General features: G+C 40.7%; 2 protein-coding genes and 1 pseudogene across 3 annotated transcripts; 2 read left to right on the top strand and 1 right to left on the bottom strand.

Annotated features, from left to right (window-relative positions):
- The first annotated feature begins 2,208 nt into the window (after nucleotides 1-2,208).
- rack1 (receptor for activated C kinase 1) lies at nucleotides 2,209-13,996 on the top strand. 2 transcript variants are annotated; one of them, XR_004165969.2, is made up of 9 exons: nucleotides 2,209-2,428; nucleotides 4,829-5,000; nucleotides 5,107-5,254; nucleotides 5,418-5,513; nucleotides 6,125-6,235; nucleotides 6,416-6,556; nucleotides 7,209-7,319; nucleotides 13,579-13,711; nucleotides 13,892-13,996. XR_004165969.2 is itself a non-coding variant. In XM_012834903.3 (8 exons), exons 1-8 carry the CDS (start codon nucleotides 2,320-2,322, stop codon nucleotides 8,049-8,051), a joined length of 954 nt encoding a protein of 317 aa, XP_012690357.2. In that variant the 5' UTR covers nucleotides 2,209-2,319; the 3' UTR covers nucleotides 8,052-8,097. The 2 variants fall into 2 exon arrangements, 1 of the variants encoding a protein (XP_012690357.2); XM_012834903.3 differs by lacking the exons at nucleotides 13,579-13,711; nucleotides 13,892-13,996 and adding an exon at nucleotides 7,986-8,097.
- LOC105906713 lies at nucleotides 13,972-15,965 on the top strand (annotated as a pseudogene).
- Nucleotides 15,966-17,742: 1,777 nt separating this feature from the next.
- nme5 (NME/NM23 family member 5) lies at nucleotides 17,743-21,732 on the bottom strand. Its single transcript, XM_031587279.2, has 6 exons — nucleotides 21,597-21,732; nucleotides 21,053-21,204; nucleotides 20,259-20,464; nucleotides 19,570-19,670; nucleotides 18,039-18,157; nucleotides 17,743-17,959 (listed from the first exon to the last, which is right to left on the bottom strand). The coding sequence occupies exons 2-6, from the start codon at nucleotides 21,191-21,193 to the stop codon at nucleotides 17,885-17,887; spliced, it is 642 nt and encodes a 213-aa protein (XP_031443139.1). The 5' UTR covers nucleotides 21,194-21,204; nucleotides 21,597-21,732; the 3' UTR covers nucleotides 17,743-17,884.
- Nucleotides 21,733-26,877: the final 5,145 nt, after the last annotated feature.

Genomic DNA, 26,877 nt, shown 5'->3' with positions numbered 1-26,877 from the left:
AAATGGTGTGAAAGAATTGTTTTTAATTACATGATGCCATTGGCTCCCACAATAAATGGCCAGTTCCAATGCAGTTTTAGTGGAAAGATTAGTGATTGTGTGGGTATACAACTTGTTAGAGTATACAACTTGCTAGAGTAGGTCATAGAACGTGTCGCATTTTGACGTATGGACTAATTTGTTAAGAAGTATAAACTGCTGCTGGCGGGGTTCAGGGGCGTAGCTGCTGGAGTCATGCCTAAGACAAAATTAATAAAACAATATTAAATTATAAAAAAAAGAGGAGCATTGCAACAGCCCAGCAACAGTGGAGCCAATTAGTTTATAAATGTGATACGGATGGGTCAATGATTAGTTGGCTGTTCTGAGGCAGCGAATATAGTTAACATTAACTGTAATCTCACTGTCCCTGGGTAATGCCTTTTACAGCTGAAACGATCTTTAGCATTTCTGGAAATTAAAAGCACTTTTCACGAACTAACATCATTGAAGCCTTGTTCTACAGGCGAGAGCAACTACACATTTTCCGGATAATAATCCGAATTGGTCATGCAATATGACAATGCATTTTGCAACTAGCACTTCAATTTGCAGTTTTTTGATTCAAAGGTAAAGGTCAAACTCAATACTTGTTTTACAGTTTTTCTCAGTCGCTTTGGTACATTTCTCAGATCAGAAGTTCTCAAAAGTGTTTGTTCAACCTCCACATAATCTAGTCACTGGTGCAGATCATAACATCAATTTCTCATTGTTTTGCACACTTTGAAAATGCTATTTCTCAAGGTATTACATCAAGGTATGTGTAAGTCATGACATGCAACTGGTTCATCATAAGCTTCATCAGTTTCAGTGACATTGTGTTTTTGGTATGGTACAGATTGGCATTTTTTTTAATGTTTGCTAAATTAATTATTGTGTGTTTCTTTTTTCCCTCAGGTTTACCTAGAGAGAGGCACACCTGGGAACCATAGCAACACCCATGGACTGTCTGTATCCCACGCCTGGCAAACTAAGCAGCACAACAACCAAAGGACCAGAGCAGCCAACACAAAGCAGATCAGGACATGTCCCCCACTTCACTCCGCTCGTCCCCTTCACCATGGCTCCCTTAAAGTATCCCTTAGAACAGGCATGCAATTGTTTACACATTTACTACACATTTATTTACATATTTACTACAAACACGTTCCTCCCTAAACTGAAATGTAAAGGAAGGGATCCTTGGCACTGAGGTACTTAGTGGACCAAATCTGGACCACTGGTCAGGAACTAGCATGCAAGCTGGCAAGACTAAAGTTTACACATTTACAAATTCAAATTAATATTCCTTGATGTTTGCATGCTCGTTCATGAAACATGACCTGTTGTACTTCATTTGACAGCTATATCGATGTTCAGAGAGGGTATGGAGTGGTCAAAATTATAGAAATACTTGTCAGAACAACCCAATACAATTCAACAGCACTACAAACTGCAGCCTCCATTAACACACAGTTTAATCAACAGATCTCTAAATTAGTTAAACTAATACAGAATATTATAACCTTCATAAAGCAAAGATTTATTGCAGGACTTGTGTATTAGACTGCACTAGTTTCAGCTTGGTCATGTTATATCAAGCCATTTCTTCAAGCTTATTTTCATGACAGGTTTTTGAAACAAAGACTTCTCAAACAAGTGCTTGGTTTGTTTTGTCAGAATTTAACAGATTAGGCCTCAATGAACACAATGCAACAATTAATGATGGTTATGTACTGGTTTCTTAGAAAAGTCTGATTAAGCTTCATATATAATGGTTTTGGAGACATTGTTGCCTATTTAGCAAAAACTGAGGCCAATCATTTATAATTATTATTTAATAACCCTTCAGGGCACAAATTGTCAAGATAATTAATTTCATCGGGTTTAGACATTGAGGTGATAATGCTTTGTGTCATAGATGGGGGCAGGACTTCACCTCACTGGGTAGCCTACTTTATATGTAACTTCCTTAGATTTTCTCGCTGTGGTATTTTGTAAGGATGTTACGATAACATATTTAATATATCATATCGATAATGTAAGATAACAACATACATATACATATACGTCACATCGTTACTTTATAACCCTCCAACTCTTAAGGGGGCGCTGTCAATGGTGCAATAGTTCGTGCATGCCCAACCATCTCAGAAAAATTACTATCCTAGTGAAATGATGTGCTTCCGGGTTTGAACTTCCTTTTTCTCGTGCCTGATAGTGAGAGGAACAGGGAGGTTTTGTCCCTCCAAAAGAATCTGTTTCCATCTTCTTTACAGAGGCACCTTTACACTCGCCAAAATGACCGAACAGATGACGGTTCGAGGTACCCTTAAAGGGCATAGTGGATGGGTCACCCAAATCGCCACAACTCCTCAGTTTCCAGACATGATTCTGTCCGCATCTCGAGGTAAGTTTTTCGCGGTGAGGATCATGCGCGGTCGGTTCCTGCCTGGTTGAGGCTTGGGGAAAAAAGACTGTTTGGACAAGCCTTCACTATGAATCTAATGTTCGTGTTTTTCCTCTTAAATATTCCTTTCTGTCTATCAAATTGCATGTCCAGCAGTAAACGTCCCATTTTTTTTTTTGTATTTCTGGCTAGCTAAATCGAATAGCCCAATCGGCATGGTGGACGTCATTATTAGCAACCTTAGCTAGGGTCATAAGTTAGCTTAGTAACGTCAGATGACTTAAACTGATCTGCAGTAGCACCGTGGATATTAAGGAGTTGTTGGTGGCTACTGCCACGTGAAGCTTACTCTTGTGTACATACACTTAACTGATTTTTCTCAATCAATGTGTATACAAACTAATGTTGCACGATGGGACATGCACGTTGTAACAACTTCACCGGGTGAAGGCTCGAACTTCTATGATACAATGCGAAGGTTGTGCGCACAAGTTAAACAACTTTCATTTAGCGAATGACAATTTAACATGGTGTTGCCGAAACTGAAATGTATAGCAGCCATTCCTAACCAGCTGCTGACCGAAAGCATCAACTCTAGTTTGACCGGCTCCCTTGTGGCAGCTCGAGCTTAAGTGAAAGATAACCTGTAGCTGTAGTGGTGCACTAAACTAGACCCCCCCCCCCACACACACACACACCCACCTTCATAATGGGTTAAGATATGTATATATATATATATATGCTTTTCAGGGACTGCAAATCTGATATGGAGTACACATTTTGCTTTGTTGTGTAGGTCAAGAAGCCCTGCCAAATGGAACTTTTAAGATTCTGTCTTGGCCAGCTTTCATGGAGGCAGTGTTTTGGCCTACTCATTAGGGTTTGAAATGGAAAGCTCTTGACATACCAGGCTGACTGTTGGCCAATGACTGAGTGTCTGACCTTAGTTTTTGAGGTGTGTCCAGCACCGTTGGCACTAGTCGGCCCACTGGCTTTTCTGCCGATTGAATTGACAGCAGAGCCTGTTGGTGAGGCATCACTATGATTGGCCTGTTTAGTTCCTTCAACACGTGGAACTGAACAAGGAAAGCGATGAGGGAATATTTTTTAGAATTGGAGGTTTTGTTTATGTCCGGCTCTCAACCCAGGTTTTGGAAAGCCCTTTGAGCCTGTCTATAGTGCGGTTTCTCCCTATTTTTCACCTCTGCCTCAGACACAGGTGAAATTAGGTGACGCAACAGTCAACTTCCGTCGCTGCTAGTAGATGCCGGTTCGATGCATCTCTGGCTAAAGATTAGTAAGTTGTGAAGCACTTTGTAAACTCTGATTCAAGAACGTTACTGATTCCTGACAATTGAGAAAATAAGAGTTTGAGAATAGTTAAAATTCAACTGAAAAATGCATGTTTCTAAAAAAAAAAATTTGCTTTCTCAGTTATACACAAAACATTTTCACTTTTGCAGGGTGTAGGTAAACGGCAAATATGAGTATACGTGTAATGTAGCAGTTCAAATCTCCTTTGACAGCAAGGCTAGTCATGAGTCGAGAGACGGTAACCAACCTGCTAGGTGACTAGTATTTTACAAGAGTTAGGAGACAAGTTGTTCCTGTGCCTATTTTCACTTAGTTAATGATCTAAAGTGAATTGGGCCATATTGGATATTTTGCTGTAGTTCTTTACCCTGTTGGATACCTTCTTTGTTTATTTTTGGGGCTTTTACCTTTAGATGGGACAGTGAAGAGTCAGAGTGGGAGAGATGGGGAGTAGGGTTGGAAATGACCACTGTTGAGATTCAACCCAGGGTCCCAGTGGGCCCTGTACATGGTTGGGATGCTGGTGCTTCCACCTTCTTTAAGAATCTTGAGGCTGGCTCATCCTGGGCTCATAAATACATTTACAAACGACATAACCATAGCATAACCTATAACATAAGTGGTGTTGAATCTGTAGGCCAATGCCCTAAAATTTGATCTGAGAAACATATAAGTTAGTAGCCCAGTTTAAATACTTTCATTGCTCAGTGGCTCGACATTCCCCTTTCTGCTATTGACCATATGCAACTAAAGATCAGTACTTAACATTTCTTTTGCTATGCAAAGACTCCTTCAGTCCTGATTTCCCTTAATACTCAGCACCTTGCAAGAAACTTTGTCTACTAGGCTGCTGAAATTGTGCATACTTAATACATTTCGATATTGGATTGAGTGGTGTCCACATGAATCGTGTCTAAACGTGAATGCCAACATCGTGACACTTTTTGTAAGGCCTACCCCAAACTTTTGCTTGTGTCTGTACTGAATGCCAAAAATGTACATCACTTTTCCAATCCTGCCTTCAGGAAGTTTTTGGATTGGTTTAAACTAACCCATCTGATTGTCTCTGGATTTGTGTTTTTGCAGACAAGTCTATTATTATGTGGAAATTGACACGTGACGAGACCAACTACGGAATCCCCCAGCGTGCTCTGAAGGGACACTCTCACTTTGTGAGTGATGTTGTCATCTCCTCTGATGGCCAGTTTGCCCTGTCTGGCTCCTGGGATGGTACCCTCCGCCTCTGGGACCTTACTACGTAAGTGATGTGTGTGTGTGTGCAGCAGAAATGTGTGACATTGAACATTATATGTAAGCACTGAAACAGAAACTGTTTTTAACCTGCTGTGTTTGCCCATCTGCAGTGGTACCACAACCCGCCGCTTTGTGGGACATACCAAGGATGTGCTGAGTGTTGCCTTCTCTGCCGACAATCGCCAGATTGTGTCCGGATCTCGGGACAAGACCATTAAGCTTTGGAACACTTTGGGAGTGTGCAAGTACACCATTCAGGTGGGTCAGATGAGTTGGAAACCTTGATGTGTTTAGTTGACATAAGTGAGGAAAAACAATTGTGAAGTCAATAACATCATTTAAGCTTCCAAAATGAAAGATGATTGTTGTCTTGTGCTTCAGCTTCAATTTTAAGAGCTTTTTCTGAACAATCAATCTGCAGGATGAGAGCCACACAGAGTGGGTTTCCTGCGTGCGCTTCTCCCCCAACAGCAGTAACCCCATCATTGTGTCTTGTGGCTGGGACAAAATGGTCAAGGTGAGTGATGCTGAGTGTTAAATGGCTGTGTCATCTATATATGATTGGTCAGTTATTTGATTGTGATCACAACTTGAAATAGAAAACAAGAAAAAATGCTTAGGAAGATATGGCTAAACCAAGGAAGCATTTCCCGGAACAGCCAAGCTGTGATTTCCTGATGTCATTATTACTGTGGCTGTTAGGTTCTTAAAAGTGAATAATGAATAGCCTTTGCCACTATTGTAAGGGCAGTTGAGCCCAGTTTTTGGCAAAGAGCAAGGTGTGGAGACCTGTGTAAAATGCTAACACATGATGGGTGCTGGTTTTGGCTGTTGGTGTTAAAATGAGTCACATTTACAAAAACTAGGGTCAGGTGGGTCACTGCACATGAAGATTGTGTGTAGTACATATGAGCAGTTTTCATGTCTGTGTTGGACCATGTAGATGGAAGGTATAGGAATGCTGCTTCTTCCCTTAAACCCCTGGACATGCGCTATCATTCTGCCTGGATGTATTGCTGCTGATGGCTATGGTAGCATAGGGCTTAAATGTATTTATTACAACAAACAGATGTGTAGAATGACAGTGCTCTGTATGATGCAATGACTTCTTCAATTTCATTATTACAGGTATGGAATCTGGCTAACTGCAAGCTGAAGACTAACCACATTGGCCATACTGGGTACCTGAACACGGTGACCGTGTCCCCTGATGGCTCTCTTTGTGCTTCAGGTGGAAAGGTAACTTGTCATACTATGGGTACTGCCCTCACCATTTGATGTCTGAGTATGATGTATACATTTTGTTCTAACCTGTATCTCTGTGATGATAAAGAGGCTGTTTCTGACTCAGATTTATTTAAATCTTCCTGTTGTGGACAGTGTAATTGCGGTCACTGATTAGGTCACATTGTTTTACAGGATGGTCAGGCCATGCTGTGGGACCTGAATGAGGGCAAGCACCTCTACACTCTGGATAGCGGTGATGTCATCAATGCTCTATGCTTCAGCCCCAACCGCTACTGGCTCTGTGCTGCCACAGGCCCCAGCATCAAGATTTGGGTAAGATGAACTGAACAGCTGCCCTGTATGGTGAAGGGGTTTGAAATGGTAAAGTGGTTGAAGCAGATCCTCTGGATTTCTTGTCACTGTTATGATACATTTCTAGGGATGTGCATTTTGATCACCATTTCGGCTTTTAGCTGTATGCTCAACTCTGCTAGCATTGCTTGTATGTCTGACAAGTAAAATACGTTATTCGTGTCTGGCTTCAGTCTTCCTTTTCGCTTAACATTTAGTTTAAATTCAAGATGATGGTGCATTGTACAAGTAGTGGAGTTAGATGACAGCTTTGAGCTGCAGAACTTAAACTGCACTGTGTTTGAAAACGTACACTCAGTTCTATACTATTGTGGCATCAAAGCAGGCCATAAGCGTAATAACCCATGTACTATTGGCAGTTACACCCACCAGGCTTGTTGCGCAACATCAGGTTGCACAAAATGTGACCTGATCACTCGCAGTCTGAGCCCTGACTTCAATATCTTTATGCTACCACAGCAACATTTGTGTTACTGGACTTTGAGTGGGTCTATCGCTTCTACATAATTAAGCTTCGGCAATATTTTCAATAAAGAGCCATGGTTTTTAATCATTTATAATTATATTTACACAGCCCTTATTTAATATTGGTATATGTTTATGTATATAACAGGACCTTGAGGGCAAGATCATTGTTGATGAACTGAGACAGGAAGTCATCAGCACCAACAGCAAGGCTGAACCGCCACAGTGCACGTCCCTGGCCTGGTCTGCAGATGGACAGGTATGTAATTTTTGTTTTAGGAATGAGTTTTGATATGGCAATGTTGTGGTGCTCTTCATGGCCCATAATGTTCATTCTGGGTACCTCCTATGATTAAAATGTAATCACTTGATTATCTGAATTTCTTTGCTGATAGTCCTGCAAATATGAGGGGGACGACATGGTTTTATTCACCAACTTGAGGGCCTCATGTATGAAGGGTCTAGAACGCTACCAAAACTTTGGTTCCAATAATGATTAAACGTGTGAACGGCCACTGGTGGTAGAATCTCAAACGTGATGGCTAATACATTTTCGCCTCAAATCAGGGATTCTCCATCTTGTTGCTTCAATATTGATCTGATCTTGTGATTTAAGTCATGACTGGGAGCCTTAGATCTTAGGCACAGATTCTTGAATCACAGCACTTGAATCTCTGTAAATTAAGTTATTGAATCCTTCCTTGGCATTGAATCGCAAACTCCTTTGAAAACCTGCAATACCCCAGGTGCAAAGAGGTGCACATTATTTTATGGGTTTGTCAAATACAGATTCTACCCATGAAATTGCTGAGCATCATTTTATGTATATACATCCTCCATACATCAGGTCCCAAGTCTTGTAAAAATCTTTTAAAAACAAATGATGTATATGGTGGTATATTTACACTCTCTCCCCCTACAACAGACCCTGTTTGCCGGCTACACTGACAACCTCATCAGAGTGTGGCAAGTCACCATTGGAACACGATAAAGGTTTCCTGAGATTCCTGTCTTCAATAAATTTTTCTGAAGAATAACTTCTGTTGTCGTAGTGAGTTTGTGCGTAGTGGTAGTCTAGATCAGTGATACTGTATCATTTCAGGGTCTGTAGATGCTGTGAAATGTGTTGTGTGTCTCCATACGCACATGCTAGCTAGATGAATCGATATATAAATTACCGCTGACACCCACATAATTAATGGTTTGAGAAGGGCAGGGGGGGCTCTTCATTCACTACATTGGTATTGGGCTTAGCCCCTGCTCCGCTTATGTCCCGTTCAAACTTTTAAATAACCTTAATCCATTTGCATGACATTATTGCTAGTTATGTAGCTGATGATTATGAAAAAGGTAGAAACCCTCAGGGTGCCTGTCCAGCTTTTAGCACAAGTTCATATTACCACCCTAGCAGCTGCAAACTGGATGGTTCCCAAAGCACAAGATGGCTCGGGTAGTTAAAAAGCTACGATGGGAAGGAACTCTGGTTGCCCTTGTAGCTTCACATTATCATGTTCATATTACTCACGCTAGGGAACTATCCTAACGGTTACTAAGTTAGTGATTGCAAGTGTATTTCATTAGATAGGTTAACTGGCGTAAGATCACTCCTGATTTACATTACTCTCGCGGAGGTTCGAGTTCCGTAGCATCCCGTTAAATGGGCTACAGTTGGGTGGGAATACACACACGTTTCTTTATCGTTATGGAAGACTGAGTGAAATGTGTTTTATTTTTACCTGATACATTTATGGGATTCGTATGTGAGGGTCAAGCATGGGCTATGGTCGTCCGTATAAGCAGACACGCAGAGCCCTCTGCCCTGTTGCAAAACCGGACTGAGCACTTCTCCGTGACCTGACGTGCACCTCCCAAATTTTCTAACTATCCCTCAAAATGATGATGACCGCAGGGCTGTGAGTGATCCAATCCATCGCTGTTTACCTTGTGGGTAGTAGCATGCTAACATTAGATAGCTGGCTCAGACACCTTGCAAATTCCCCAAGACGTATTTTTCAGTTACAGTAACAGGTATTTTTACATTGCAGTGTCTATTTCTTGGTAACTTTTTAAAAAATCTAAGCAAAAAAAAAAGCAACGCAATACAATTCCACAGCACTACAAACTGCAGCCTCCATAATTAACACAATTAATCAACAGCTATTTAAATTAGTTAAACTAACACAATATTATAACCTTCATACACCAAAGATGTATTGCTGGACTGGTGTATTAGACCACTAGTTTAGCTTGGGCAAGTTATATCTAGCCATTTCTTCAAGCTTATTTTCTTGACCGGTTTTTGAAACAAAGACTTCTCAAACAATTGCTTGGTTTGTTTTGTCTGTTTTCATAGGTCTGCAGAATTTAACAGATTAGGCCTCAATGAACACAATGCCACAATGAATGATGGTTATGTCCAGATTTCTTAATAATAATAATAATAATAATGATAAACTCTTTTATAGCACCTTTCATACAAAACAATGCAGCTCAAAGTGCTTAACAGCAAATAAATTACATGCACAATGATCCACATAAAAATACAATCAAATAAACATAACTGCATAAAATGAACATAAAAACGGATAGAGTGCATAGAGATTAAAGATAAAAAAAATAGAATACATAAAATGCATAACATAAGACAGAGAATAAAACTATAGAGATATAGTTTATCTAACCCCTTATATCACGTTATATCACCATGAACATCAACAAATTAAATAATTTATATATATATATATATATAGTGCGAAGTCGTAGCTAGTTAAAGGCTAAGGTGAAGAGATGTTTTTTTTAGTTCAGTGAGCTGGCTTCCATGATATCTGTAGGCAGTAGGTTCCATAGCTTTGGGGCGTTATTGATAAAGGCTGCGTCCCCGATTTTCTAACGGCTGTTGCTGGGAACCTCCAATAAACCAGCATTAGATGATCGCAGGGTTCTTGAAAGCAAGTATTTGATAAGGGAGTTTGCAATGTAACTTGGTCCTAACCCATTAAGGGCTTTGTACATAAGTAGAAAAATTCTAAATGTTACTGGAAGCCAGTGAAGAGCAGCTAAAACTGGACTAATGTGCACTCTCTTGGACGTGGGAAATAGCTGAGCTGCAGAGTTTTGAATGAGCTGAAATCTCAGTTGTTTTTTTCGGGAGGCCAGTTAGAATGGCATTACAATAATCAAGCCGTCTTGAAATAAAGGCATGAATCAGTTTTTCAGCATCTTTTTGATTTATAAATGGTAATACTTAAGCTATGTTTCTAAGGTGGAAAAATTATGTTTTCGTCACCTTGTTAATGCAAGGCTTGAAGCTTAAATCTGAATCTAAAATAACACCCAAGACCTGTAACCTCAGATTTAATCCAGGGAGTTAATATCCCCAGATTATTAAACAGCATTTCTCTTTTTGTTTTAGGGCCGACTAGTAGGATCTCAGTTTTGTCCTCGTTTAACTATAAGAAATGTTTGCTCATCCACTTATTTATCGCCAAAAGACAGGTAGTAATGGAGTTTATAGCTGCAGCATCATTGGGTTCAGCAGAGATGTACAGTTGTGTGTCATCCGCATAACTATGGGAACATACATTGTGTTCTCTAATGATATCCCCAAGTGGCAGCATGCATAGTGAGAATAATAATGGACCAAGACAGCTCCTTTATGCAACTCCAAAGCAGATGTCTTGTTTCTTAGACACATGATCTCCAAGCCTGACGTAAAACGTTCTCCCTTTGATCTATGTTCTGAACCAGTTTAATACAAAGTCAGAAAGCCCAACTAACTTTTCAAGAGAATTGATTAGGATGGCATGATCAATCGTATCAAACGCTTAGGTCTAAGAGGACAAGGATTGAGACCTTATTTGCATCCCAATTTAGTCTGAGGTCGCTAATTACTTTAGTAAGAGCAGTTTCAGTGCTGTGGCATGTTCTAAAGCCTGATTGAAATTTCTCCAGGATAGTTTTCTTTAAAAAGGGAGTTTATTTGCACTGAAACAATCTTGTCAAGTACTTTACTAATGAATGGAGGATTGGAAATAGGCCTATAGTTGGTCAGTGCATTACCATCTAGATTGGGTTTCTTTAGTAAGGGTTTTACAACAGCTGTTTTAAAGGCATCTGGGAAGAAGCCTGTTTGAAGAGATTTATAGATTTGTATTTATAATCTTCAGGACATGACTTGAAACACTGTCAAACACCCGCTTATATTTCTTTGTAGGTACATGGTCAATACATGAGGTGGAGGAGTTGCACTCAGTGACAGTCTTACAAAGATCCATCAATGTGATGCAGGTGAAATTTTCCATGGTTGAATCTTTTTTACAGTGTTTTCTGAGGCCATCTGCATTTACATCAGAAATAATACTGGCTCTAATTTCTTTCAGCTGCCCGGCAGATTCTCTTAATCTCATTAACATTGTTGTGGTTTAACCGAGGGGAGATTCTGTCATTTTACCTCTTTTTAGTCTTTAGTGGAGCAACAGTATTTAAAGCAGATAAAGCTTATAAAGTCTGATTAAGCTTCATCTATAATGGTTTTGGAGACATTTTTGCCTATTTAGCAAAAACTGAGGCCAATCATTTATAATTGGTATTTAATAACCCTACAGGCCACAAATTGTCGAGAGAATTCATTTGATGGGGTTTAGACATTGAGGTGATAATGCTTTGTGTCATAGATAGGGACAGGACTTCACCTCACTATGGGTACTTTATATGTAACTTCCTTAGATTTTCTCGCTGTGGTATTTTGTAAGGATGTTACGATTGCATATGTAATATATAAATTCGTAAACGTACATTATCGGTATGCACATACATATACATTACATCGTTACTTTATAACCCTCCAACTCTTAAGGGGGCGCTGTCAATGGTGCAATAGTTCGTTCATGCCCGACCATCTCAGAAAAAGTACTATCCTAGTGAAATCATGTGCTTCCGGGTTTGAACTTCCTTTTACTCGTGCCTGATAGTGAGAGGAGCAGGGAGGGTTGGTCTCTCCAAAAGAATCGGTTTCAATCTTCTTTACAGAGGCACCTTTACACTCGCCAAAATGACCGAACAGATGACGGTTCGATGTACTAACTGCAAGCTGAAAACTAACCACGTTGGCCATACTGGGAACCTGAACACGGTGGAAAGGTAACTTTTCATACTATGCGTCCTGCCCTCACAATTTGATGTCTGAGTATGATGTATACATTTTTGTTCTAACCTGTATCTCTGTGATGATAAAGAGGCTGTTTCTGACTCAGATTTATTTAAGTCTTCCTGATGGGGACAATGTAATTGCCATCACTGATTAGGTCACATTGTTTTACAGGATGATCTGGCCATGCTGTGGGACCTGAATGAGGGCAAGCACCTCTACACGCTGGATAGCGGTGATGTCATCAGTGCTCATTGCTCGTCTGAAATGTAGGTACACTCAGTTCTATACTATTGTGGAATCAAAGTGTAATTAGGAGCATAAGCGTAATTACCCATGAATTAATCTATTTACACCTACCAGGCTTGTTGCGCAACATCAGGTTGCACAAAATGCAACTGATCACTTGCAGTCTGAGCCTTGACTTCCATATCTTTGTCTTTGCTACCACAGCAACATTTGTGTTACTGGACTTTGAGTGGGTCTATCGCTTGTACATAGTTAATCTTCACAAAGTTTTCAATAAAGAGCCATGGTTTTTAATCATTTATAATTATATTTACACGGCCCTTATTTAATAGTGGTATATATTTATGTATTTAACAGGACCTTGAGGGCAAGATCATTGTTGATGAACTGAGGCATGAAGTTATCAGCACCAACAGCAAGGCTGAACCGCCACAGTGCACGTCCTTGGGCTGGTGTGCAGATGGACAGGTATGTCATTTTTGTTGTAGGAATGACTTTGGATATGGCAATGTTGTGGTGCTCTTCATGGCCCATAATGTTCATCATTGCCCCAGTGCATTCTGGGTACCTCCTATGATTAAAATGTAATCACTTGATTATCTGAATTTCTTTGCTGATAGTCCTGCAAATATGAGGGGGACGACATGGGTTTATTCACCAACTTGAGGGCCTCATGTATGAAGGATCTAGAACATTTGGTTCCAATAATAATGAAACGTCTGAATGGCCACTGATGGTAGAATCTCAAACGTGATGGCTAATACATTTTCGCCTCAAATCAGGGATTCTCTATCTTGTTGCTACAATATTGATCTGATCTTGTGATTTAAGTCATGACTGAGAGCCTTAGATCTTAGGCACAGATTCTTGAATCACAACACTTGAATCTCTGTAAATTAAGTTTATTGAATCGCAAACTCCTTTGAAAACCTGCAATACCCCAGGTGCAAAGAGGTGCACATTATTTTATGGGTTTGTCAAATACAGATTCTACCCATGAAATTGCTGAGCATCATTTTATTCATATACATCCTCCATACATCAGGTCCCAAGTCTTGTAAAAATCTTTTAAAAACAAATGATGTATATGGTGGTATATTTACACTCTCTCCCCCTACAACAGACCCTGTTTGCCGGCTACACTGACAACCTCATCAGAGTGTGGCAAGCTGAAGACTAACCACATTGGCCATACTGGGTACCTGAACACGGTGACCGTGTCCCCTGATGGCTCTCTTTGTGCTTCAGGTGGAAAGGTAACTTGTCATACTATGGGTACTGCCCTCACCATTTGATGTCTGAGTATGATGTATACATTTTGTTCTAACCTGTATCTCTGTGATGATAAAGAGGCTGTTTCTGACTCATATTTATTTTAGTCTTCCTGTTGTGGACAGTGTAATTGCGATCACTGACTAGGTCACATTGTTTAACAGGATGGTCAGGCCATGCTGTGGGACCTGAATGAGGGCAAGCACCTCTACACTCTGGATAGCGGTGATGTCATCAATGCTCTATGCTTCAGCCCCAACCGCTACTGGCTCTGAACCGCCACAGTGCACGTCCCTGGCCTGGTCTGCGGATGGACAGGTATGTCATTTTTGTTGTAGGAATGACTTTGCCATATCCAATGTTGTGGTGCTCTTCATGGCCCATAATGTTCACCATTGCCCCTGTGCATTCTGGGTACCTCCTATGATTAAAATTTAATCACTTGATTATCTGAATTTCTTTGCTGATAGTCCTGCAAATATGAGGGGGACGACATGGGTTTATTCACCAACTTGAGGGCCTCATGTATGAAGGATCTAGAACACTACCAAAACTTTGGTTCCAATAATAATGAAACGTCTGAATGGCCACTGGTGGTAGAATCTCAAACGTGATGGCTAATACATTTGTGCCTCAAATCAGGGATTCTCCATCTTGTTGCTTCAGTATTGATCTGATCTTGTGATTTAAGTCATGACTGGGAGCCTTAGAACGGCACAGATTCTTGAATCACAACACTTGAATCTCTGTAAAGTAAGTTATTGAATCGCAAACTCCTTTGAAAACCTGCAATACCCCAGGTGCAAAGAGGTGCACATTATTTTATGGGTTTGTCAAATACAGATTCTCCCCATGAAATTGCTGAGCATCATTTTATTCATATACATCCTCCATACATCAGGTCCCAAGTCTTGTAAAAATCTTTTAAAAACAAATGATGTATATGGTGGTATATTTACACTCTCTCCCCCTACAACAGACCCTGTTTGCCGGCTACACTGACAACCTCATCAGAGTGTGGCAAACTGAAGACTAACCACATTGGCCATACTGGGTACCTGAACACGGTGACCGTGTCCCCTGATGGCTCTCTTTGTGCTTCAGGTGGAAAGGTAACTTGTCATACTATGGGTACTGCCCTCACCATTTGATGTCTGAGTATGATGTATACATTTTTGTTCTAACCTGTATCTCTGTGATGATAAAGAGGCTGTTTCTGACTCATATTTATTTTAGTCTTCCTGTTGTGAACAGTGTAATTGCGATCACTGACTAGGTCACATTGTTTAACAGGATGGTCAGGCCATGCTGTGGGACCTGAATGAGGGCAAGCACCTCTACACTCTGGATAGCGGTGATGTCATCAATGCTCTATGCTTCAGCCCCAACCGCCACTGGCTCTGAACCGCCACAGTGCACGTCCCTGGCCTGGTCTGCAGATGGACAGGTATGTCATTTTTGTTGTAGGAATGACTTTGCCATATCCAATGTTGTGGTGCTCTTCATGGCCCATAATGTTCACCATTGCCCCTGTGCATTCTGGGTACCTCCTATGATTACAATTTAATCACTTGATTATCTGAATTTCTTTGCTGATAGTCCTGCAAATATGAGGGGGACGACATGGGTTTATTCACCAACTTGAGGGCCTCATGTATGAAGGATCTAGAACACTACCAAAACTTTGGTTCCAATAATAATGAAACGTCTGAATGGCCACTGGTGGTAGAATCTCAAACGTGATGGCTAATACATTTGTGACTCAAATCAGGGATTCTCCATCTTGTTGCTTCAGTATTGATCTGATCTTGTGATTTAAGTCATGACTGGGAGCCTTAAAATGGCACATATTCTTGAATCACAGCACTTGAATATCTGTAAAGTAAGTTATTGAATCCTTCCTTGGCATTGAATCGCAAACTCCTTTGAAAACCTGCAATTCCCCAGGTGCAAAGAGGTGCACATTATTTTATGGGTTTGTCAAATACAGACTCTACCCATGAAATTGCTGAGCATCATTTTATGTATATACATCCTCCATACATCAGGTCCCAAGTCTTGTAAAAATCTTTTAAAAACAAATGATGTATATGGTGGTATATTTACACTCTCTCCCCCTACAACAGACCCTGTTTGCCGGCTACACTGACAACCTCATCAGAGTGTGGCAAGTCACTATTGGAACAGGATAAAGGTTTCCTGAGATTCCTGTCTTCAATAAATTTTTCTGAAGAATAACCTCTGTTGTCGTAGTGAGTTTATGTGTAGTGGTAGTCTAGATCAGTGATACTGTATCATTTCAGGGTCTGTAGATGCTGTGAAATGTTTTGTGTCTGTCTCCATACGCACATGCTAGCTAGATGAATCGATATATGAATTACCGCTGACACCCACATAATTAATAATCTTCATTCACTACATTGGTATTGGGCTTAGCCCCTGCTCCGCTTATGTCCCGTTCAAACTTTTAAATAATCTTAATCCATTTGCATGACATTATTGCTAGTTATGTAGCTTATGATTTAGAAAAGGAAAAACCCTTCAGGGGGGGGCCTGTGCAGCTTTTAGCACGAGTTCATATTAACGACCTAGCAGCTGCAAACTGGATGGTTCCCAAAGCACAAGATGGCTCGGGTAGTTAAAAAGCTGCGATGGGTAAAAACTCTGGTTGCCCTTGTAGCTTCACATTATCATGTGTCTTGTTCATATCAAAAGGTTCGTATTACTCACGCTAGTAACTTAAAGATAGTTCCCTAAGTTAGTGATAGCGAGTGTAGTTCATTAGCTAGGTTAACTGGCGTAAGACATTACTCTCGCAGAGGTTCGAGTTCCGTAGCATCCCGTTAAATGGGCTACAGTTAGGTGGGAATACACACACACGTTTCTTTATCGTTATGGAAGACTGAGTGTGAAAGTTTTGTTCTTTTTTTGCCTGATACATTAATGGGATTCGTATGTGAGGGTTAGACCCATTCTACCTGGCAGAAAAAATGCATTCTGTATAGAGCGCACCTGAGTATTAACCGCAGGGCCGGAGACATTTTACAAAGTCAATGTATGCACAGTGGTTAATAGGTGTGACGTGCTGAACAAGCAGTCAAACGTAGCGCTGTATTGAATGGTTGCGTGTTCATTAGACATTTACGTTTGTTTAGCAGTCTTTAAAAATAGCTAATTGTTTAGGTGGGGTATACATTTTATCACCATCTGTCACTGTAAACCTTATTGACAGTTTGGGCTTCCTGTGGAATATACAGTGCCTATAAAAAGTATTAGCTCTGCACAGAATGTTCTGGTGACCGACAACTCTTTAAATACATAGGACTATACTCTATAAATACATAGGACTATACTCTTTAAATACATAGGCATATACTCTGATGAATTTGGGGCATGCCCCTTATTAGTAGACAGATCACTGAAATCCTTCCAACAAATACAAGAGCAATACAAAACGTGTAGGATGGAACGGCCTATATCAGGCAAAATGTACTTCACTGAGGGCTTATCAAAGGGCTTGGATAGAATATCCACATCTATACACTATTATGTTTAACCATACACCAATGGCAGTGCGGCACTAATATTCACAAATAACAAATAATAAACCGTCCCAAATATGATAGCATTGTCCATTTAAAATGTTCAAAATCCATGCATTTCCAAAACATAAACCCATTATTGGTGGCATGTTACTACAACATTGTCCAAGTTATTACCATATTGAGGAATGAGAGTCTAAAACTGCGTTAAACTCCAAAGCACAGCTAGAAATTGCTAGTCTGTGCATAAACCACACTAATGGTGTTTGGAAATAGACTGTTTTGTACTTTGTAACTGTGTGTTTACTTACTAAGGTGTGGCAGCAAAACAGATTAATATTACTAAAGCACATTTGTAATTTGTCTGAAGTTTTTACAAGTATGAAAACTTGTAACTTGCTGCTGTTGACTAAAGATATTGAAGATTCAGTGCATCATTTTCCTTTCCTCGTGATTCCCACAACACAAGAAAATGATATTCAAGACCTTTAATCAATAATTACTATATGTTAGTGTAGTCTCAGGTACAGTAGGAAGGTTGCAGACATCCATACATACGAGTCAAAACTCCGATATGAACCAATGCAGTCACAGGTAAATGGATGTGATCAGAGATCACGCAGGGGTTCCACCGATGCTTATTTTCGGTTTGTTTAGGTTGTTGTTCATCAACCAGTCAGCAAGCCATGTCTTAAGAAGAGACAAAGAGACAATTTAGCTAAAGAAAATGTAAAATAAATGACAAGGACTGAATAAGTAGAATACTCACAAAAGGGTCTGCCGGTTTTCTCTTGCAAAGTTCTGTTAGGCCAGTAAGTAGAGCTGAATTGACGTATCTACTGAGGTAATCTCTACCTGCCACGCCCATGGGAATGGGCTCGATTATGGCTGGGACAGAGGACACAAGAAAAGTTATTGAAGTCATCAAATCATTTAAGTCTGCCTTATGGTGATACATACACGCAAAATCATAAGGTCATATCATATTTTACATTTAAAGCAGCTAAAATAATGCATCCCCTAGCTAAAGCCCAGGGAAAGCCAGTGTGTAAAAGTGAGTTTGCAATCTGGTTTTAAAAGTGTCCTCGTAGGCAGCAGATCTAACATAAAATTGGGAGACTATTCCTTAGTTTGGGACTAATGACAGTAAAAGCTCGACCCACCCATTGATTTCAAATGAACCCAGGTGAAACCAGTAAAAGCTCACCGGAGAATCTTAAAGCCCTTGATGGAGTGTGAGGGGTCAGCAGATTGGAAATATAGGCTGGCGCTAGACCATTCACAACCTTAAAAACAAAACAATAAGATCTAAAAGATAAATCCTGAACCTCACTGGGAGCCAATGCAGTACCGCTAAAACAGGTCTGATGTGGTCACATTTCTGGTCTTAGTTAATGGTCTAGCTCCTGCATTTAATTTATGAACTGATGCTTGGCTTATTCCTGAGTATAGTGCATTGCAACAGTCCAGTCTGGAAGATTTAAAAGCATGGACCATCGTCTCACTATCTTTGGGTGATGGGAAACGGGAAGTTTGAGAGTTGAAAGAGAGGAACTAGAGGAGTATCTTCAACCTCTACATACGGACAATCAGAGGCATTTAGATCTCGTGTTACTGGCAGACATTCCTCCAATGGGAGAGATTGGGTCACCAATGGACGATGGCCCGCCCAGGCTCAAGAGGTTGTGTGTGTTGTGCAAGGGCTGCACTGTCTCCCAGCCCTAACGTGGCACCTGATCATGTCTTTAAAGGAGCGCCTGATGTTCTGAAATATCAATGGAAGCTCATGGTGCTTGTATCGGGAAAAACTCCAGGGATGTGGCGTCAGGCAGGTGGTTGATTTAATTCCAAAGAATGCAGTGAATATAGGCAAATTCCTAGATGTACCATTTCACCGTTGGCTTTCACCATGACGTTACATCATAGGGATATCATTGGGCAGGTACAGAGTGGAAGAGCAGGGTTTGGGTGACAGTTTGAAAGCGTAGGGTGGGGCTACATTGCTAGAGAGGGGGCAGATAGTAACTAGCTTCGCAACAACGGAACCATGTCAATTCAAAGAACTTTCAATTACAACAAAGTGTGAAAGGCCTTCTGACGGTTTAACTCTCTGCAGACCTCTACATCTGACCGAAGACATTCATTTGTTACAATTTCAAGGAAATTGTAGTGTTTTTTTCTCCCCATATACAAATCAGCACGCACCAAATTAAAAATAAGAATGTACCCTTGTATACTTGTTAACAAGAACATCCATGTGTGTGTGTGTGCATGTGTGTGTTTAAAAATGTATTACTCACAATTTGGGAACATGAATTTTATCTCTCGTTCTGCAGCAGAAAAACTGTCACTGCCATGCACAGCATTCCGAATGTCAGAGGTCCCATATCTGGCTCTAAGGCTGCGAAGACAACAATTATCAGTAAATAAGTTATAGAAGGAATGTTTATCATAACTGCGACCAACGCATTTGTAATTAACACAGTAATAGTGAGATGTAGTAAATATATTGTCTTTTGGATTTTTTCCCCCTTTTTTCTCAGAAACAGTTCCACAAACAAAATAATCCTTTATTTAAAGATACATTGTTGTCCAGGATCTGACTAACAGCAGAGTTAAAGATCTGAACTCTCAATTTCAATATTTGAGGATTTGAAAAATCCAATAATGATACATAAGCCGATATTCATTTTTAACAGAAACGCATAATGTAAAGATTTGATTTGTTTTTATAATGGTATACTCAAAAAAATAACAAATCTGTGTTTTATTTGTCAATCCATAGCCTATGCAAAGTCTGAATCTAAGACAAACATTTAAACACTGCAAGCCCAAGTGCACAATTGTAAATCTGAATTCATGGCAATCACACAGAGTTATTGGAATTGCAACAGGACTGAGCCGAGGATCATCTCCTCGAACTCATCCCAGCCCATCTCCCACCCCTTACAGTAAAATGCCCAAATGAATACTAAGTAGAAATCATTACCAATCAGGGTGTGTCTCTCTTGCTTTTAAGCTGTTGACTGGGCCCATCAGCACCTTCCACACTGCAATGGCCTGTTCCCTGGCCAGCACGAGGGCAATGATTGGTCCAGAGCTCATGAAAGCTGTCAGAGTTGGGAAAAACAGCTTTCCATACTGTTCAGCATAAAAGTCACTGCATTGTTCCGGACTCAGTTGCACCTGCCGTTTCTGTCACACATACAGAGAGATATAAAGAAGGAGATTCATGACTAGTTTAAAATGTGTGTCTGTAGATATAAAAATTGTGAAATATTAAGACAGTGAAACAGTGCCACGGCAGTTATGTGTCCCCCTGCACCTTTGTCACCTGAAGGAGACTGACAAACGTCCAACCAACCAAACAACTGGATCTGTATGTCTACTATTGGTGCAAAGACCAAGGTCAATCAAGATCCATTTCATTGTTTATTTTATTATTTCAATGCTTATGCAAATAAAGGTGCATAGTGCTGCAAACTTCGTGGTTTTCAATATAAAACTTGTTGAAGTTATTACTGTGATAATATTGATAATCCTGATCATTTTGGTCACTATAATACTGATATTACATTTTCATACAATTTCATCGTCTAGTTATTTTAATTTTATAAATAGTAAATAAAATTAATGTGATTTTAAATAACGCTACGATAAATAAAGCCGGCCTGCCTGTTTGGTTGTGAAAGGTCAGGCAGGGTCAGTGGCTAGGCAAGCCTGAAAACGTAAACAAACGTTAACAATCAGTTTCGAAAATCTGCGCATTTAACGCTGACCTACTTGCAATATACAGAATCCAGCTTGAAGAATGATGTCCTCTATTTCATCAAATTTGTGAACAGCATCTGGTTTTATCATTGCAAAAGTCCTCTCAACATAAACACGGGGATTGGGCATTGGTGGGGATAGTCCACTGTCCATGATTTGACCGGCTGTTTTAAAGGAAGGTGATTAGTAATTTGGTAGAATGACTCAAAACAAGTTGAAGATAGCTAGCCACTTAAACGTAAACTTTACAGCAGGAAAACAAGAACAATTATGTAAATTGACTCATCTCAGCACAATAACATCTAACGAGCCAGATATATGCTATTAAACTAACGCTAATTAGAGAGTTGTAGTGTAACTGTTATAGGGACATCTATTGTTACAACAAACGCTACGTTATGTGACTCTACTCTACATAATACTTCGCACCACAATCACAGGTACACCACTGACTATATATAGTCAGTTATTCATTAAGTTTAATTGAATGACTTCGCTAGCCAGTCTAAGTTAAGTTTGCCAGTATTCTTACTAGGTTCAGATGGCAGTAACCCACCTATCGTGCGTCGTCCTTCACTTCAATCCCCTGCTCTGGTGTTGTTGCTTAGATACTAGTATAAACAGTATGAGTGAGTGGCTACAGAGCGTTCGCTCACTGGTAGGAGAAACAGATCAGATCCAACGTCTCGCTGCGACTTGAAGGAAAGCGAGGCTGGACATCCAATCAAGCTCACCCTACGTCACGTCAATATCATGCTGTTTTGTTAACTTCACTGTTTTGTTCACTGTTTGTTCACTGACGCCTGATTTTACTGACGCTTGATTTTCGTCATGCTGTTTTGTTCATGAAGCACAGATGCTTAGCGTAGCGAAGTTTACATAGACTTTCTAGGGTTGTTTTTCATCGTAAGGTTACATTGTATTTTCAATGAGTAGGCTATATTAACTGAGCAAAATTTGCCTATCGTTTTTATTATCAACAATTGGTTGACTGGATTTTTCAAAGGATTTCCACTCAAATGCTGCTCTCTGATTCAATTTGTATTTAATCCCACCACTTCCACAATAAGGAACTTTGGTAGGCCACTAATGCGTTACAATTGCAGGGACTGGGTATGAAAAAGAACTACAGTAATACTATAAGATTTATATATATATATTTCTATATATCTCTCTCTATATACTGTATGTATAATAGCCTACAAGAAACGTCTGATGTCTGTGCTTGCCAACAAGGGTTATTCCACCAAGTACTAAGTCATGTTTTGCTAAGGGTTCAAATACTTATTTTCCGCGAAACAAATGCAAATCAATTCATAACTGTTTTAAAATGCAGTTTTCTGGATGTTTTTGTTGATATAGACCTACCATTACAATTATAGATCACATTTCTTTGCAAGTGGCCAAACTTGCGAAATCGGCAGGGGGTCAAATACTTATTTTCCCCACTGTATATACCACTTCGAAAGAAACATTCTTGTATGCACTTATCACTGATAATGCTACTTCCTGACTTAACATAGTTTTCTCCACTAGTTTCAACACCAGTCTCCACCTTCTGGCTTTAACTCCTATTATCCAAATACCTATTTCTTCCCTCTCCAGGGATTTCCAAAGTGTCCCTGTGCATACTGACAAAAATGCAATCTTACTTTTCAACAAAATGTACACAAATTACAGTAGAAATTGTTGCACATCATTATTCAAAATGCCATATTAGTTATTAGGTACATTGTTTAACATCCTTTATGGGTAATTATTCAGATATGGCCCATATTGATGTCTCCAGCTATTTTAAAAAGCTATGCTTGATTGTCTTGTACAAGAGAGTACAAGTCTACAATATACAGAATAGTTAAAAAAATATAAGTACAAATATATTTATTTATAATAAATGAATACATATTTCACATAAAACCAGATACAAATACTCAATAGTTATTACATTAAAGAAGGTGACAAATAAAATCGTGTGTGTGCATGTCAATGTGTGTTTGTGTGTGAGTGTGTTCATGTCAATGTGTGTTTGTGTGTGAGTGTGTTCATGTCAATGTGTGTTTGTGTGTGAGTGTGTTCATGTCAATGTGTGTTTGTGTGTGAGTGTGTTCATGTCAATGTGTGTTTGTGTGTGAGTGTGTTCATGTCAATGTGTGTTTGTGTGTGAGTGTGTTCATGTCAATGTGTGTTTGTGTGTGAGTGTGTGCATGTCAATGTGTGTTTGTGTGTGAGTGTGTGCATGTCAATGTGTGTTTGTGTGTGAGTGTGTTCATGTCAACGTGTGTGTGTTTGGGTGACAAATGTATGAAAGGTGAAAGGAAACAAAAAATAATTGATACAAATTTAGATGATGAAAATGCATGTGAATTGAAAAACAGAGGGGTAAAAATGGAGGTGAAATAAAAAAAATAGTGATAAATTAATAACATAGGGATGCTGAATAATCGCACTGAACCCCCAACCACTCCCGATGCGTATGTTGGCCTCCGCCATCGGTGTGTGAATGGGTAGATGTCTGAGGCAGTATGTTATTATCTATCTATCTATATTATAGTGGAAAAGCACCTTATAAATGCAGTCCATTTACCATTTATCTGTAAGTTCTAAGATTGCTAGTAAAAATATCTTGTAGGAGCAGGGTTGCTGTTATGTCTGCAGAAAGAATGGGGGGATACAGGTGTGGAACAGGACCATGGGTATAATACTATAGGTTAGACCCGTGGAACTCTACCTCTCCAGTTCATTGGTTCTCCTGCTTGAACACCTATGTGCTTCTCTGCAGGCATTTTCAGCCGTTGCCATGGACACAATCTATTTCTTCTCGTAATGGCATCAAATATATCATGTTCATTTAATTCAGGAATTTTGTATTCCTTCCCCTTCAGTGGTCAGACACATCCAGGTTTGGGCACAAACTATGATGGTGGTGAGTACAGTCTGGATTGAGGAAAGGGTAATTACAGTAGGCTACACATACATTGATTTTACTTGGAACATTTATCTTGTCCTGCTTCAAAGCTCACTGTTCATTTTGTATCCATGTAAGGTTTACCATACTCTTAGTACTGCTGTTTTAGAACAAGCCTCTTCACAGTGTGGAGGCCTGCTGCTGGACAGTTCCTGTTTCGACACCTGTTTTCTTCTCTGTAGCCAGCGGCAACCATTTTGCACAGTAAGACACAAGTTATAATTATACAATACACAATGTAGTTGTTTTCATGTAATTGAATTGGTGTGGGCCACTCTTGGCACTAACTCCCAGCCAGCACCAAGGAGTCTTCTTTATTTCACCTGCTGAATTCACCCACTCAAACTGTCGAATTGTCAAGGCTCCAGGCAATGTAAACATTTCATAATGAAGTCAAGGCATTTCCTGAAATTGTGATGACACATTGTCATTGTCCTTTTGATGACACATGCAAAGGTTGGTTAAAGTAAAAAGTAACACAATTTCTCAGTTTAAGCAATGCTGTGGTAATGTATTTGAGTATTTCTTTATAATGGCTTGACGTATGAAAACATTTTTAAGACCTTTCGGTAAGCATGGTCTGTAGATGCTTCACACTGAATTTCAGAAGAATCTAATGAACAGGAAGAGAAGAGCCCTGGAGCCCTTTGACCCAGCGACCCCCTCCAGCATGAGCAGGAAGAGATGATAAGGCAGGTGGAGCTGGAGCTCTTTGACCCAGCGACCCCCTCCAGCATGAGCAGGAAGAGATGATAAGGCAGGTGGAGCTGGAGCTCTTTGACCCAGCAACCCCCTCCAGCATGAGCAGGAAGCAAAACTGGTGGATAAGATGTGGGAAGCAGTGAACATTGTGGGCTTGACTAGTAATGCACTGATGGAGAGAGGAGGGAGCAGCATCGGAGGACACACACCGGCTCGCTATTGGTTTTACTGAGAGTAGCACAAGCAGCCAAGGTGTTCATGGGATGGGTCATGCCCCTTGCTGTTGTGATGCTGTGTCAGATGTGACTCAGTCAGACAGTGCCGGAGGAGCATCAGAAGGCACCGTTGCGCAATGCTCCCCTGTGTCCATCACCCTTGTTTGGCCCTCTAGTGGAGGCGGCCATTCAAGAGCAGATTGATAGGAGTGTGTCGAGAAACCAGCCTCAAACTCACTTTTCTTTGGCAAGGGCCGCCGGTGGGAAGACTTGCGCCTCAGTGGTCTGGACGAGGATGATGGCGTACGCCCCTTACAGCACACTGCCAGAAGAGTTGTGAGTCTGTGAAGAGTCTGTGAGACTGAGTCTGGTTTACTGGTCCAATGTGACAAATCTCCTTCAGGGGGCTCCCCTGGGCCAACCCACGCATGGGTCGAGGTGTTCACAATGACAGCTGAGGGGCCGGCTGTTACATTGGTTGTGCAACGCTATCACGGTTGCATAAGCAACGAGGCTGCACAGCCCCAGGGGGGCATAGCAGGATGGTCAGCTCTCTTTTATGGAGTCTCCGCTAGTGACATCTGTTTTGCCGCTTCGTGGTCATCGCCAATCCCCTTTCATTGGATAGTATCTCAGGGATATGCCAACTGGCTCCTTGTCTGAGGCTGTGTCAAGTCAAGAAGCCGAATTTAGTGGTTAATCGACATTAAGTGAGTTGTAAATGGCTCTAGTTGATGTTATCCCCTCTGGCATGTTGTGGGATGCAGCTGGGCATTGACTCATTTGGCTCTGCCTTAGGGCAGTAAAGGAGTTGTTAGAGGACGAAGCCCATACAAAGTATAGCGATAGGTACTAGGTAATGCAGTGGGGAAGGCCTGCTCTGCTCTATGCTATGCTATGCTATGCTATGCTATGCTATGCTATGCTATGCTCTGCTCTATGCACATCTTCACTGGGCTGCAGCGTAGCAAGGGGATTGGCAGTAGTGGAGCTGTTAGAGGGCTCCGCCATCATTGTGAGAAACTGAGAAGAGTAACACGCCCTGCTATCCCCTGAGAAGAGTAACACGCCCTGCTATCCCCTGAGAAGAGTAACACGCCCTGCTATCCCCTGAGAAGAGTAACACGCCCTGCTATCCCCTGAGAAGAGTAACACGCCCTGCTATCCCCTGAGAAGAGTAACACGCCCTGCTATCCCCTGAGAAGAGTAACACGCCCTGCTATCCCCTGAGAAGAGTAACACGCCCTGCTATCCCCTGAGAAGAGTAACACGCCCTGCTATCCCATGAGAAGAGTAACATGCCCTGCTATCCCATGAGAAGAGTAACACGCCCTGCTATCCCCTGAGAAGAGTAACACGCCCTGCTATCCCATGAGAAGAGTAACATGCCCTGCTATCCCATGAGAAGAGTAACATGCCCTGCCATCCCATGAGAAGAGTAACATGCCCTGCCATCCCCTGAGAAGTGTAACATGCCCTGCTATCCCCTGAGAAGTGTAACATGCCCTGCCATCCCATGAGAAGAGAAACATGCCCTGCCATCCCCTGCTGTCTAAGGAAGAGGGGGTTTCATTAAAGCATCGTTTTACTGCTGAAGTTATCTTTTTACAAACAACTTGAATTTGAGGGGCTAGGTTTATGGGGACGTAGGGAATTTATCTTACAGCAAATATTGCAAAGATTAAATTGAACTCTTATAGGCTTATAATAAAAAACGTTTCATCATGCAATCAGCTTTGTGCTGGTAATATTAAATGAGAAGCCTATATTTTACAGAGATGATATCTTACCTAAGACTAAAACTTACAGTCGGCGTGGGATGAAACTCTTTCCCATGGGGAAAAATACACCTGCATTGATGGTATCATTTTTATTAGAATCAGCCATGTCAGAAATTGAGTGTGATTCAGTCGACCATAAACTGGACCCTAACTAACTAACTAAACCCAAGTCGC

This window comes from Clupea harengus, chromosome 20 (genome assembly GCF_900700415.2).
Source record: "Clupea harengus chromosome 20, Ch_v2.0.2, whole genome shotgun sequence".
NCBI lineage: Eukaryota > Metazoa > Chordata > Actinopteri > Clupeiformes > Clupeidae > Clupea > Clupea harengus.
The sequence above is the reverse complement of the archived record's forward strand: the minus strand, read 5'-3'. Positions and strand labels throughout refer to the sequence as shown.